General features: G+C 38.6%; 1 protein-coding gene across 2 annotated transcripts in view; it reads left to right on the forward strand.

Moving 5' to 3' along the window:
• Positions 1-4,809, forward strand: part of KLF3 (KLF transcription factor 3) — a 36,881-nt gene extending 32,072 nt beyond the window's left edge. For both annotated transcript variants that reach the window (XM_002814662.5, XM_063723375.1), the window contains one exon: positions 853-4,809. In XM_002814662.5, the coding sequence (XP_002814708.1) occupies positions 853-1,034 (182 nt within the window). In that variant the 3' untranslated portion in view covers positions 1,035-4,809. The remainder of the gene's footprint in view (positions 1-852) is intronic.
• Positions 4,810-15,921: the final 11,112 nt, after the last annotated feature.

The following is a 15,921-nucleotide window of genomic DNA, read 5'->3' on the forward strand; positions in this document are numbered from 1 at the left end:
TGTACCAGGAAGCAGATAGTAGAAGTCCTGCATATCTCATTCAAATGCCAAGGAATGGTAATCCCTCAAGGCTTCTAGAGAACAAAGGGTGTTAAATGGGAGTTAATTTTGTCATACTTATGACCCTTATGACTAATTTAAAATGTAAGATTGCCGTAACAGCCTTTTTATTTGTGAGGGTCTGCCTTCATCCTGGTTCTCCCCATCGTTTTCTCACAAGGAGCTTTTGTTCCTCATCTGTAAATGATCCTTATCCTGCAGGAGAGGGTTGTAAAAACCTGGCTCAGGACAGATGGGGAATAATTCGTATATTTTAGTACCCCCGAATTAAAGCATTATACTTAGGCATAATTGTTATTGACTAAACAGGAAAATAAGATGTTAATCCCTAACAGATACTTCAGTTGTTAGAGACTTCATATTTTTGGAAAACTATTGAAAAGTTTAAGAAAATCCCACAAACTTTCAATTTGGAGTTCTCATTATCTCATTAAATGAATAACACTGCATATAATTAAGCTCCCAGGCAGGTTTAAGATTTGGGAGATATGCAAATACAGATCACCGTGTGTTCATTCACTATTTGGTAGTCCCTCAGAATGGATTTCAGTGACTCTGTGTTTTAAGAACTCTTAAAATTCTCCTCCCGTTTTTTTGGCAGAGAGCCAATGAAACATTACGGTATTAGTTCATTTTTTTCTTGCTTGTCTTGCAGTAGTTTATAATGCACTGTGTTATTGAAGAACAAATGTGTGAACATATCTTGGAAATAATATTTGTCAAGCATTAGCTCAAAGATCTTTACTACCTTTACAGAAAAAAAAAAAAGCTCTTTTCTTTTTTCTTTTGCAGGAGAAAAACCCTACAAATGCACATGGGAAGGGTGCACATGGAAGTTTGCTCGGTCTGATGAACTAACAAGACATTTCCGAAAACATACTGGAATCAAACCTTTCCAGTGCCCGGACTGTGACCGCAGCTTCTCCCGTTCTGACCATCTTGCCCTCCATAGGAAACGCCACATGCTAGTCTGATTGCCTCTGTGTCCTGCCTCAGCGTGACTCCCCACTCACCTGGCTCTCTCTCTGTCCTGCCTCCCATTATCTAACACATTTTTTACATGTACATTTTAATTTGATTCAGCTGGTCTGAATCTCTGAATTTATATCATCCAAAACTTCCATATGGTCAGTAGTAGACGTTCTCTAATCCTCCCTCTCCTTACCACGGGTCAGACCTAAAGAATGTGAACACTTTTTTTTTTTTTCTGGGGATGCTAAGCAAACCCTTCTTATAGATAGGTTTAATGTAATAAGAACAAGGGAACATGTAAACTAACATAACCAATTGTCAGTTCTCCATGTATTCCTCAAAAGAATGTCAGAGTAAATGTATTAGAAATACAGTATCCAGACTGCTAGTCCTTGCCAGAGACATTCTTACCTCTGTCCTGTGATAATATTTTATGCTTGACAGTGAAAACAAGTGTGGCCCCTTGCACCGGTTAGCTAGAAGTACAGCAAGATTTCAAGCTAGTGCAGTCACCTCTTCCGTCATTCTTCACAAATCTTGTCAACCTGGATCTTAGACTTCATCTGAATCAAGTTCTTTGCCCTCCTTTGTGCCTGCAGCTCATATGGAGGTCTTTGCCACCAATGGGAGATGAGCCCAAACTTTCAATCTAGGTGGGTGATGTGTAGCAGTTCAAGGGAAGGGTGCTGTGTTTTCATAGCATGGAGTCGGAGGAGAGGGCCATTTAGCAGGGGGGAGCAGAAGAGGCAATTCCTCCTGGGCTAGGGGTTGTCAGTGAGGTTTCGACATTTTGTTAGCTGTGTGCAGCATTCCCAGAGCTTCAGTCTCTGTGCATACTCAGCTTTGCAGAACCATGCTGCAAAGCCATATACTGATGGGGTTATCCATGCAACTGTCTCCATTCCTACAATGTCCTTAATATGAGATCATCAAACATTGATAGTAGGGACTCCGTGGAATATTTGCCCAGTAATGGTAAGAAATCTTTTGGGTAAGAGTACGGATGGTTCTTCTTTTACCCAATCTGCTTACAGCTTTTTTTGTAAACAGGGAAATGTTGAGTGGTACTTGTATTCCCTTATCAAATTAATCACATAGCTTTTATACAGAAACTCTTCTGTGTGAGCTGTTAAGGTGCCAAATTGGCTGTCATTTGTATTCATGACACATACCATAAAGCATCTGCTAATGCTTTAATGGATTGATTCAATTAAGACCTGAGTGACACTATTTGTAAATATAACTAGTTGTGAAGCACACATACCTTTATTTTGGGAATTTATGAAAAAATATAGAAAACCACAGATCAGGGATTCATATATGTAGCTCAAAAATTCCCAAAAGTTTACTGTTAGAGTTGGCAATTTCCTATCACTATTTCAGTGTCAGAACAAACTGAAAATAATGGCTCGTGTTTATGTTGAAGATAAATAGCACCATTATTGGGGGAAGTTATTCAAAAGCAGGCTTTTGAGCACCAGAGTCTAAATGCCAATAAAAATAATTGATACATAGAAATGTCATTGGTCCTGAATTTGAAGAAAGTGAGCAACAGTAGTTAAATGTGGGTGCATATAACCAAATTCCCCTTCATCAAGAATGGAGGAGAAGAGAGAAGAATGAAATCCTGAAGATTCATCCCAGCCACAACTCAGGATCCAACACAACTTTAACTGGGAGGAATACATTGTTTGATCATTTTTAAAACATCTGTGAATGAGTGATTCCGGAGGCCTGTGAATTGTGTGGGGAGCTTACTTTGATGGCACTATGTTAATAAAAGTTGTAGGGACTGTGCACCTAAGAGGCTAAGAGGTCCCACTCATCCGCCCTGTGAACCAGCTGTAAAGAAATGTAGTTGAGAAATGCAAAGAAATGTGTTATCTTGGCACTTGGGTTTGATTTTCCTTTTTTTAAAGCACTGCAAAATTTCTTTAGGATATTAAAACATCCTAATTGGGCTGTTTTTTGTTTTGTTTTGTTTTTCAGCTAAAGGCAAAGAGAATTTTTTTTTTCAGCTGAATTTTTTCTTTTTTGCAAGTATGACATGAATTGAGTGATAAAATGGCTCTTTGAAAAGTAGATATTGTCTGTATTGTAAATGCTTAGTCATATTCGTGGCAAAGTGTTCATTTCTTGAGATGGTTCTTTCACAACACACAAGAATCAAGACGGAACGCAAGGAAAATCTTTTTGTTTTGACCGAGGTAACCAGTTTATGTGTGTTCCAATCCCTAGAGAAGTGGGGAAAGGGCAAGAAAGGATCAGATTGATCTGGGATGAGCTTTGAGCCTGAGTTCAGTGAATAGCCTCATGGGCATCTCATGGAATTGATGCATTTGCTGTGGCATATTTAAATTTTGTTCAAAAGATTTTAAGCAAAACCTTGCAAAGACTCTTAACGTTGCTGTTCAGCTTGCTTAGATTGTGTTAACAGTTCATTTAACAAAGATCCATTTTAACTCTGGAACAAAAGCAACCCAGAGCGGTCATTCTCTATTCCCATGCTGGTCAATATGCTTTCATTACCAATTGGCCCTTACCAAACTTTTCTTATATATATATTTGTATTTTACTATGATAGTTGAGAAATTTAGCCTCTTAGTCATTTTTAGCTGTTATTGTGGAAGACCTCAAATACAAGATTAGATGCCCTTGAACATGTTTTAATGATGTGTGTCATGTTACTATCAATGGTGATTTCAATCGCAATATTTTAAATTGATGAGAATGATTTGTAAACATGAAGTTGCTATTATGTAAATTCTGTTTGTTATAGAGTTGCTTCATTTGTTACCCAAGTGTCATCCTAGAGAAGTCAGAAGAATCAGAATCCATCGTACTTTAGAGTTATGTGAATCTACATCATAAATGGGCATTAACATTCTAAATTGCTTGGTTTGGAGAATGTTAGCAGCATAGCTATGTTCAACTGGGGAGATGCTAAATACACAGAAGTTTCAAGAGCCTCGGAACAGAATTACAGGGGAACTATATATGTATATGTATATTTTATTAAACACCCATCTGCACTATCAGTATTGCACTAATGTGGAATTTGAAAGACTATTTTGCTGATACTGTATATATGCGCATCATTCCTGATTAGATTGTTGTAAAGACAATCTGAAAGATCTAAGGTTTTAAAATAATTTGGTTTGAAAATATACAGTTGTCTTGAAGGAATTGCTGTCATACATGAAGTTGCTCCGAGCTGTCTTTATTCTCTTCTTGGTCAAGGTTAACAATTGCTAAATGATCGCAAATTCACCTAAACAATACATTTACAAAGCCATCTTTACATGCATTAAACGAGGGCTACAACAATATTGTTTTACAAATACTAGCACTTTTTTTCTGTTATGTACTTAGTGTTAGAGGGTCAAAATAATCTTTCTGCTTAGCATCTCTTAAACCATACCTGCAAATATAGCAGGATTATTACATTTACAGTACTTTAATACTTGTATAAACTATGCAGAAATTTTTAATAAAGTGTAATATATTTTATAAGCTAATAAGACTGAATGGGTAAAGGTTTTTAGCATGCATTAGTATACTTGCAGATACTGAAACATTTTGGTAATCTTTCTTACTAAAGATGTGAATGTTTAATGTACCTTCTCTGTTTCTACTCTGTAGTCCAATGGGAATTCAGTAATGACATTTTGTCATGTCAAACTGTGAACATAAATTTGTACTGTACAGTCCTCATATACTATATACAGTATGCAATATATATTATATACTTGTTAATAAAACCATCAGAATATTAAATGTGATCATGTGATTACTTCCTATGCAGTGATCACTAGAGCAAAACTTACCGAGCAATGTAAGAACCCTCGCTTAGAACTTTACTTACTCTGATGGGCAGTTATTGTTGATGGAGGGACAGAAAAATAGATCTAACTGGAAGATGAACTAACGGAATTAACTCAGCCCTCAAGCTTTGTCCCTGGTTTTCTGAAAATAGCCAACAGGAAGTCTTCTAGGCTGAAATCATAAAACTGCAGACAATCCAGCAAAAATGTACAAACTCACCTAGTTCACTCTTGAAATACTTTGGGTATTTGTTATTTATGACCCCCGCCTGCTTCCAAAAAGAACTTGCAGTGTTTTGTATTAAAAGACACGTGTATAATACTTTAAACTTTTAGAGTAAAATATCAAGACTCTCATGTTGGGGAGTGGGGAACGAAGAACAGAACAATAACGCATTAAAGTAAGTAATTCTGGATAAAAGTACTATTTTTCAAGCCTTTAGTAACCATGTTCATGGACACTGCATTCTCCAGCATCACATGAAGAAGAAGTAGTTTCCAATAGGGATTTAGAGTTGAGTTTTTGTTTTGTTTTTGTTTTTTTTTTTTTGAGACAGTCTGGCTGTATTGCCCAGCCTGGAGTGCAATGTTGTGATCTTACTGCAACCTCCGCCTCTTGGGTTCAAGTGATTCTCCTGCCTTAGGCTCCTGAGTAGCCAGGACTACAGGCGCACACCACTGCGCCCAGCCAATTTTTGTAATTTTAGTAGAGATGGGTTTTCACCATGTTGGCCAGGCTGGTCTCAAACTCCTGACCTCAAGTGATCCACCCCCCTTGGCCTCAGAAAGTGCTGGTATTACAGGTATGAGCCACTGCACCCAGCCAAGGATTTAGAGTTCTTTTGTTTAAGGCAAAATGTAATTACCTCTCCTCTTCCCTCTGCATCCCTGCAATGTAATTGAAACTGAGGCTAGCTTGTTAGATCTCAGCAGTTTCCTCCAGCCTGGACTTCATCTTAGCAAAACACAAGATAATGTCTGGCCGGCACTTCCCACATGACTTACTTTCACAGGTTGGAGATGGAAGGAGGTTGGGAGAAGGCTAAATTCAGCCTCTGGGGCACTCTCCAGCCTTCTCTGGGGAACTTCTCTGTTTTTATACCGAGATAGTTGATTGCAAGATCAAAAGCAAGTGTATATGACTATAAATCCTAATGGAATATTGGCTTGAATTAGTCCAGTTGACTGGCTGTAATCCTTCCACTATATTTCTTTTTGTTTGTTTGTTTGTTTTTGAGACAGAGTCTAGCTCTGCTGCCCAGGCCAGAGTGCAGTGGCACGTTATTGGCTCATTGCAACCTCTGCCTCCCAGGTTCAAGCGATCCTCCTGCCTCAGCCCCTGTAGTTGCTGGAATTACAGGCATGCGCCACCATGCCCAGCTAATTTTTGTATTTTTAGTAGAGACGGGGTTTCGCCATGTTGGCCAGGCTGGTCTCGAACTCCTGACCTCAGGTGATGCACCCGCCTCAGCCTCCAAAAGTGTTGCGATTACCGGCGTGAGCCACTGTGCCCAGCCAATCCTTTCATTATATTTCTTATGCATGATTTGACACTTGCTGAGTTCAAAATAAGATCCATCCTTCTAGGAAGAATTGTTACAAGCTGAATTCTGCCCAGGTGAATGATCAGGATGGTAACAAATGTGGATTCTATGAGAAACTAAATTATTTGGGGAAAATGGTTGAACAAAGTTAAGATGGTCCAAACAACAAAAAAAAATGCATAACCATTTCCCATTACAGTCAGCCCTCTGTGTCCACGGGTTCCGCATTTGCAGATTCAACCCAGGGCGAATAGAAAATATTCAGGAAAAATAAAAAAACACTACAATAATAATATAAATAAAAAGAACACAGTATAATACTATTTACATTGCATTTACATTGTATTAGGTATAAAATCCAGAGAGAATTTAAAATATACAGGAAGATGTGCATCAGTTGTGCAAATACTATGCCATTTTATGTAAGGGACTTTAGCATTTGAGGATTTTGGTGTCCCTGGGGGTCCATGCATACCGAGGGATGACTATATTTTAAATGCTATCAGGTTAAGAAAGCAGGATTAGGAGGCTTACTGGGAGCCAAGTTATTAATTCTAATCTGAAAGAGAAGAAATGGCTGTGTTCAGGGAAGGATGGTGCTAGAAGATAAACTTGGGCACATTATAATCTTAAAAGAGTTTATTTGAGCAGACAGCAATTCATGAATCTGGCAGTACCAGTTGCAAACAGTTGCCTGATTCAAGGAGACTGAATAAGCTGTTCTCGGAAGCAAAACAAATTATTTGATGGTTGAAGTCGAAAGTTTGTAGTTAGAGGTTAGTTGGCAGTTTCTGATTGGTTAAGATTGTTTCCCTAGGCTATGATCATTCACTCTGATTTGGGCTTTGGTTTGCTTACACAGGAACCAAAGGCATGGGAACGGTCTCAGCCTAATGATCGCGCAATTCAAAACAATGGATTGAGATGGAAGTAAATACATACACATATACATGTAAAAGTTAAACTACTAGAGATCTGACTTACTGGTGTGTATGCATAAAACTCAACAACGAGTGTACATTCATTTTAAGAATGTAAACGGAACCTGTTACCATTTCCTATTGTCTGAGCAGATCATAGTCACACTAGTTAGTAATAGTGCAGTATGTAGAGAGAGTGACTCCGAAATTAGAATAACACGTGCTGTAAATTAGAATTATTTTTAAACTTATGGGGAAGTGGGAGGTTGATTCTCACCAAGTCCAGATATGCTTATTGGTTTGAGAGCTTCTGCTCATTATATCTCTGGTTTTGCATTCCCTACAGGCACCCTGAGTGGTGGGGTTAAGAATAGAAAACGGAAGCTGGATCTTCAGGTTCCTGGATCATGGCTATTTCACACTGCATACACTTAATGCATTCGATGTTTCTTCCTTTTCTCATGATTCAGGAACTCCATCAGTCTAAGGACTTGGTGTCTAAAGAACCCAGAGAGGTGGCTCTTGGGGACTTTCAAGCCTTGCTGATCTGTTCCAGAAGAGGTATCACCTCCTGCTGCAAAGTACAAGAGCTTGCCTGTCAGTTACACACCTCCAAAGCTATGTTCATGTGATCCCTCAACTAAAATAATATCCCACCCACACATTCACCACCAGAATGAGATCCTCATGGCTGAGCTGGGACTTGCTCGTCTTTATGAAGACATTGTTAGATGGTAGTTTGTTTCTGAACCAAGCTAGAGTCCGCTAGTCCAGTGCAGTAAGGCCAAACATCCACACCAAGGTTTTGCAGCAGGAGAAAGGAGGGCATTTATTTGCAGGGCACCAAGCAAGGAGAACTGGGCAGCTCATGCTTAAAACCCAACCTTCCCCGTGACTTTTAATTAAGCAAGGATTTTTAAAGGCAAAGGTAAATTTCAGGAAAGCAAAAGTTATAAGCAAAATCTTAAATGTATCCATGGAGTTTATACATTGGGTTGGCCTAAAAAGATGGGATATCTTGAAGTGGGGCTGTACAGGTCATAGGGAGATTCAAAGATTTTCTGATTTGCAATTGATTAAGGAAGGGAAGATTTATCTGAAGACTTGGGGTCAGCAGAAACGAATATTGGGTCTGGCCCATGGGCGTGACTTCCTCCAGGATCCTCAGGAAGAACTTTAGAACAAAGAGCTGTGGTCAGAGCTCAGTCCTTAGTTCCCCCTTATCTGAGGTCTACATGTCAGCAGATGGCATTTTCCATTTTGTGGAGTTCTGGGTTTCTGAAAAGCAACTGAGGGACGTGAGTTAAAATGTTATCTTTAGTTTTTACAGGGAACCAAACATCTTGTAACTCTAACTTCCTTGGCTATTGTTTAATGCTACTATTACCTTCTTGCTTATCAAGTTGTTCATTTACTTCTCATGGCTAGCTAGGTGCCTGGAATTCCCCTTAAAGGAACTCAAGAATTTCTTTTATTTCCATTCTTGGGTGCCCAACAGGCCCCTCAGAGAAATTGGTGCTCCATCTCAGTTTAAGGAATAGGTGAGCCTGAGTTCTGCTCCTATCTCTGACCCTAACCTCTCTCTCACCCCATCACAGCCAGCTAATCGCTTCTGAGGCCACTTCTGGGTCTTTTCCCTTCTGTCCATTGCCATTGAGCTCCTGTGTTTCTCACTGGGGCTAGCACAGAAGTGTCTTCACTCTCCCACTTCAATCATTCTCCTCCACCAGACACCAAAGCCATCTTTCCCAAACTAAGAGCTGACCATGTTACGCCCCTCTGCTTAGAATCCTTCCATGTTCCTCACTGTACTGAAGCTGGTTCTTCTTAATTCAGTCCTACCCCCTTTAAAGCCTCATCGTTTATCGTTAAACTTTTGTTTTCATTTTCCTGTTTTTTTCTAAGAACCTTCAAACACTTCCCATACTCAGTGAGTTTGATAGGTGCACAAGGCATTCGGGGAGTTACAAAACTCTTACTCATTTGTCGAAATCCCACTCAAAAGTTACCTATTCTTTGAGCTTTCCTTGAATGAACTCTACTCACCCTCTCTGCAGAGATACTCTCTCCCTACTTCTTCTTTTTTTTTTTTTTTTCTTTTTGAGACGGAGTCTTGCTCTGTCACCCAGGCTGGAGTGTAGTGCCGTGATCTCGGCTCACTGCAACCTCCACCTCCCAGGTTCAAGCGATTCTCCTGCCTCAGCCTCCTGAGTAGCTGGGATTACAGGTGCACACCCTACCCGGCTTTTTTTTTTTTTTTTTTTTTTTTTGTATTTTTAGTAGAGACATGGTTTCACCATGTTGGTCAGGCTGGTCTTGAACTCCTGGCCTCATGATCCGCCTGCCTCGGCCTCCCAAAGTGCTGGGATTACAGGCGTAAGCCACCGCGTCTTGCCCTCTCTCCCTACTTCTTTCTGTAACCACATAATACTTGAGTTTCCCTCAATTTTCCACACTTATCACCCTGCATGGTCAGTCTGCCCATCTGTCTCCCTCCCTCCCTAGATCTCAGATCACCGTAATATGATTCTCTTCTGGGTGTCCAGTGTCCAATCCCCAGCACCAGGCACAAAGCATGCCTGGGTGTGTGTTGGAAAGTGTGCTAGGGAAGGTGTGTTGAATGAGCAAATGGGTACCAATAGCTAACATTAAGTGAACACTTACTATATACTTCGCACTATTCTAAGCAATTTGCAGGCATTAATTAGTTTAATTCTCAACACTGTAAAGCATGTAACTATTATCATTTTCTTTTTACAGATGGAAATTGGGGAACATACAGATTAAGTAATTTACCCAAGGTCACAAAGATAGGAAGCAGAAGAACCAGCTTCAAATTCAGGCCACCTATGTCCAGAGCCTGCTGTCTTAACTATTATATGGGTCTCTGGCCTGGGTGGCCCTCAGGCCATTTCATGCTTCCTCTCAAAATTCAACCCAGGTATGCTATGGGTTGAATTTTTTTCATACTTTTACTGCACTGAGCCGTCTGCTGGGATACCCTCCCCCTCCATCCCAGGTCGCACTCATCCACCCCTTCACTAGAAAAATACTGCTAATTCTTCAGTACTTGCAAAGCCAGAAATCCCCAATGGGTAAAGGAAGGGGGAAATTTGCTGGTTTCTATAAATAAGTGGTTTGCGATACATAAGTACATATATTTGTATATATGTATACGTACATTTATATGTGGGATTACACCTGTAATATACAAAATATACAAAAATTAGCTGGGCATCCCATACATATATATATGTATGAGTATATATACTCATATATATACTCTCGTATATATATACTCATATATATACTCTCGTATATATATACACTTATATATGTATATATACTTATATGTGTATGAATATATGTCTACATATGTATATATGTATATGTGTATGTGTATATGTGTATATACATATATATATATATATATATATAATTTTTTTTTTCAGACTCCGTCTCAGTCTGTTGCCCAGGCTGGAGGGCAGTGGTGTCATCTCGGCTCACTGCAACCTCTGCCTCCTGGGCTCAAGTGATCTTCCCACCTTAGCCTCCTGAGCAGCTAGGACTACAGCCACCTGCCACCATGCCCAGCTAATTTTTGTATATTTTGTAGAGATGGGGTTTCGCCATGTTGCTCAGGCTGGCCTTGAAACCCTGGACTCAAGAAATCCACCCACCTTGGCCTTCCAAAGTGCTGGGATTACAGGTGTGAGCCACTGTGCCTGGTCTCGATTTATTTTTTTTTATGTCAGGTGAATTGTATCATTTAGATAAAAATCATTCTTTTTAGTGTACATTCAGTCATATCATCACAATGAAGACATAGAACAATTCCATCCTTCCTTAAAATTCCCTCAGGCTCCTTTATATTCACCCATCCTCCAGGCCTATTTTATTTCCCTGTACTTTCACCTCTTATATATGTGTGTGTCACCTTTTTGAGTCTGGTGTCTATTGTTTCACATTGTATATTTGAGATTCATCTATGTGGTTACATGTATCAGTAACTTGTTCCTTTTAATTATTGAATAAGGATATACAACCATACGCTTATACATTTACCGGTGGAAGAATATCTGGATTATCTTCAATTTGAGGCAATTATGAATAAAGCCACCATAAATATTCATGTGCAGATATTATTCACCTTTTTTGTGTTCAATTTTTGGGTTTTGTGTTCCTTACTCTTGGGTAAATACTTAAGAGTGGGATTGCTATATTGTGTGCTAAGTAAATATTTAGCTCTTTAACAAATTGCCCTACTCTTTTCCAAGCAGCTATGCCATTTTTCATTTCCACCAGCAATGTATGAGAATTCCAAGGTATTCTACAACCTCACCCACACTTGGTATTGTCAAGTGTTTTGTTTTGTTTTATCCAACCGAATAGGTGGGGCAGTATCTCATTGTGGTTTTAATTTGCATTTCCTTCATTTATGATGAGCATCTTTTCATGTGTCTATTTGCCAGCCTTGAATCTTCTTTAGTGGAGAATCTCTTAAAATCCTTTGCACATTTTTGTATTGGGTTGTTTGTTTTCTTATTATTACATTCTGAGAAGTCTCTGCACATTGTAGATATGCGTCATGTTTTGCTAATATTTTCTCCCAGTCTGTGGTTTGTCTTTTCATTTTCTTAACAGTGGTTTGTAAATAGAAGATATTTTTAATTTTGATAAAGTTTAATTTATCAATTTTTTCTTTTATGAATCATAATTTTTGTGTTCTAAGAAATCTTTCCCTAACCCTAGGCCACATACATTTTCTCCTATTTTCTCCTTCTAGATTTCTTATGGTTTTAGGCTTTACATGTACATCTATGATCTGTTTGGGCTTAATCTTTGCACATAGATATAATTTATGAATTAAGGTACGTCCAATTGTCCCAGCACCATTTATTGAAAAGACTATTCCTTCTCCATTAAATTGATATTGCATGATTGTCAAAAAATCAACTAACCATACATGTGTGGGTCAGTTTCTGGATTCTCTGTTGCGTTCCATTAATCTATGTGTCTATCTTTTCACCAAGACCACACTATTTTAATTACAGTAGCTTTACAACAAGTCTTCAAATTAGTATGAATTCGCTAACTTCCTTATTCTTTTTAAAAATTATTTTGGTTGTCTAGCTCCTTTGGGCTTCCATTTAAATTTTAGGACCAGTTTATCAGTCTTTCAAAACAAAAGCCTGCTGGGATTTTGCTTAGGATTACACTGAATTTATAGAACAAATGAATCTTTCAATGTAAAAACATGGTCTAGTACTCCATTTATTTAAGTCTTCTTTGATTTCTTTCATCAGTGTTTTTATAGGTTTTGTGTATAGGTTATGGACATATTTAATTAGATTTATACTTAAGGTTTCTGTTGTTGTTCTGTGCAGGGGATTGGGTTTAGCAGTCATAGAGGGACAGAAGACAAGTCCTGGCTTTGAATGAGATGGAGAGTTAAAACTGAGACCCTCTACATAAATCTCTGAACATAAGCAAACACAAAACACTGCTGGAAGAACATATTTAACCCATGACACAGAGAGTTTTCACAGAGAAAGCTCTACTTTGATTTAAGTTCAAAAGCCAAGCTAACAAAACTCATAAAGAAACATATATTATAAGCGAGAGCACAGATGCTGCAAAGACCACAACACCAGAATTTCCTATGGTAGAACTGTCAGAACACTATAAGTATGTTTAAAGACATAATAGGATTAATCAAAGCCCTAAGGAAATGGGTATCTGGAAGAGGGTTCCAGTCACAATATTAATAAATGGATTCATTCCACACTATTCCTTCTCCTAATTACCTCCCAAAGTGCTGGGATTCTGGGCATGAGCCACTGCACCTGGCTGACTATAACAGTTATATCAAAGGGGTCCAGCCTACAGAGCCATTCTTTTCCTGGTCTTTTGGACAATGGGTGAGGGGGGTGCTGCACCTCTTACGGTGTTTACCTGGAGTATAAAAGTGGTTTTTTGTTTTGTTTTGTTTTGTTTTTTAGATGGAGTCTCGCCCTGTCACCCAGGCTGGAGTGCAGTGGCGCGATCTCGGCTCACTGCAACTTCCGCCTCCAGGGTTCAAGTGATTCTTCTGCTTCAGTCTCCCTAGTAGATAGGATTACAGGCACCCGCCACCATGCCCAGCTAATTTTTGTATTTTTAATAGAGACGGGGTTTCACCATATTGGCCAGGCTGGTCTTAAACTCCTGACATCGTGATCCGCCCGCCTCGGCCTCCCAAAGTGCTGGGATTACAGGCCTGAGCCGTCGTACCCAGCCAACAGTGTTTTTAAAAAATTTTTTAAATGAGAGATGAAGGGTCTTGCTATATTGCCCAGGCTGGTCCCGCACTCCTGGGCTTAAGCGATCCGCCTGCCTTGGCCCCCCAGAGTGCTGGGATTACTGCACATAAGCCACCACACTGGCTTTCAATTATAGAATGAGGGAGAGGATTGTAGAGAGCAGGGAGCAGAAGGAAAAGATATTTTAAACCCACGTCTGAAGTCCCTGGCTCATCTGTGGGTAGCCCAAGCATCAAACTGACCAGAATCAACACAGAAGAAGCTTTGAGAATTGAACTACAGCATGGAATATCACCATGTTTCAAACTGGCCTCTGTGCACACTATGGCTGACCAGAATCGTACTACAAAGCTTGAAAATTTAAGTTAACATTCAAACCACAGCCCACAAAAATGGGCCAGGATGTGTGCTCTAAATCTAAATGGGTGGATGGCCAGCTAAAATAGAAGATTGAAACAGGAACCAGAGTCTCATAACAGTACACACAGAGTTTCTAAGACATAATCCAAAATTACTCAGCATAGCAAGAACCAGGAAAATCTTACCTTGCATGAGAAAAGAAATCAACAGACACTAACACTCAAAGGACAGAAACGTTAGAATTATCTGAAAAGGGTTTTAAAGTAACTATTATAAAAATTCTCCTAAAAGCAATTATGAACACTCCTGGAATAACTGGAAAACTAGAAAATCTGAGTTAGAAATACAAGACACAAAAAAGAATCAAAAGGAGATTTTAGAACCAAAAAGTATAATATTCAAAATAAAAAACCCACTGGATGGGCTTAATGACAGAATGGAGGTTACAGAGGAAAGAGTAATATGAAGATAGATCAATGCAAATTATCCAATCTGAACAACAGAGAGAAAAATAGATTGAAAAAAAATGAACACAGGCTAGGGACCTGTAGCACAATATCAAAAGATCTAACATTCGGAGTTCCAAAGAAGGAGAAGAAAGTGCAGGGCTAAAAAAAATTTGAAGAAATAATGTCTGAAAATTCCTCACATTTGTTGAAAGATCAAAAAAAACTACAGATTCAAGAAGGTCAGCAAACTCCCAAAAGATTAAACCCAAAGAAATCTCTACCCAGATACATCATAATCAAACTGCTGAAAACTAGACAAATAAGAAAAATGAGGGGTCAGGCATAACCTGCATGAAGCATGGTATTGAATTTTTACATCGACAACTAGATAAATACTAAATACTAGAATTGTAAGTGGTTTTATTTGTATTAAAACATTTAATATTTTATTTTTGCCAAAAAATAAATAAAACTTCTTAGCTTCTCCCTCTGCCCAATCCTGTTCCCCTCACTTTCATGCAAGACTTCTTTATTGCAGATATTTCCCCCCGCTTTAAATCACGTGCATGCAAATCTCTGTCTCAGAATGTCTTTCCAGGGAACCTGACCTAGACATATGCCAACTGGCACAGAGGTAGAAAGAAACGGCCGCCTGCCTCCTCTTTCAGATGTTAGTATAGTGAGACAAGCAAATGGTGAGCTTGCTGATAGATATTATTATTGAATGTACAAATGTGTAAATAAATTTATAATTTATTTTAAATAGCTTTGATTTCAAATTGTAGATATTTAAATACACAATGGTATTTTCCCTTGTATTCTTGCCCCAGGTCCCACAAATATTTAGAGTAAGTCTGCCCTTCCTTCTTGATTTCTATTATATTTTCTAGTTTCTGGTATAGAGGAACATTATTGGTTTTATAATAGCATCTTGTATCTGGCAAACAGGCTGAGCTGTCAAATTAATTCTATTACTTTGCCTGATGATGCTATTGCTTTGCTGTTATTGTTTTTAACACCTGTAATAACTACAGTAATAACTATTTAATTTTCCCCCAACCCCCCCAACCTTCATTTCTTTTATGCTTTTCTCGTTTCTTATGGTATTGGCTAAATTATGCAACACCATATTTAGCATTAGTAGCGACCATCTGGCATCCTGTCTTATAGTGATCTTCATGGAAGTGTGTCTAAAATGGCTCCAATAACCATGATTTCTGTTATAGGATTTTTGTCGTATAACCTTTACCTGGGTAAAACTGGTTCCTGTGTTTTTCTAGTTTTCTGAGTGTTTTCGTGTAAATAGGTATTGAACTTTAACAAACGCTCTTTCTGCATCTATTTAGATATAGGATTTTTCTCCTTTAGACCATTATAATAAATGACAGTGATAGTTTTTTTTTAATGTAGAACCATCCTTGCATTTCTTGTATAAAGCTTGCTTGTTCACAGGATATATAAATATGTCGTTTTAATACAATGTAAAATTT

Source organism: Pongo abelii, chromosome 3 (assembly GCF_028885655.2).
Source record: "Pongo abelii isolate AG06213 chromosome 3, NHGRI_mPonAbe1-v2.0_pri, whole genome shotgun sequence".
Lineage (NCBI taxonomy): Eukaryota > Metazoa > Chordata > Mammalia > Primates > Hominidae > Pongo > Pongo abelii.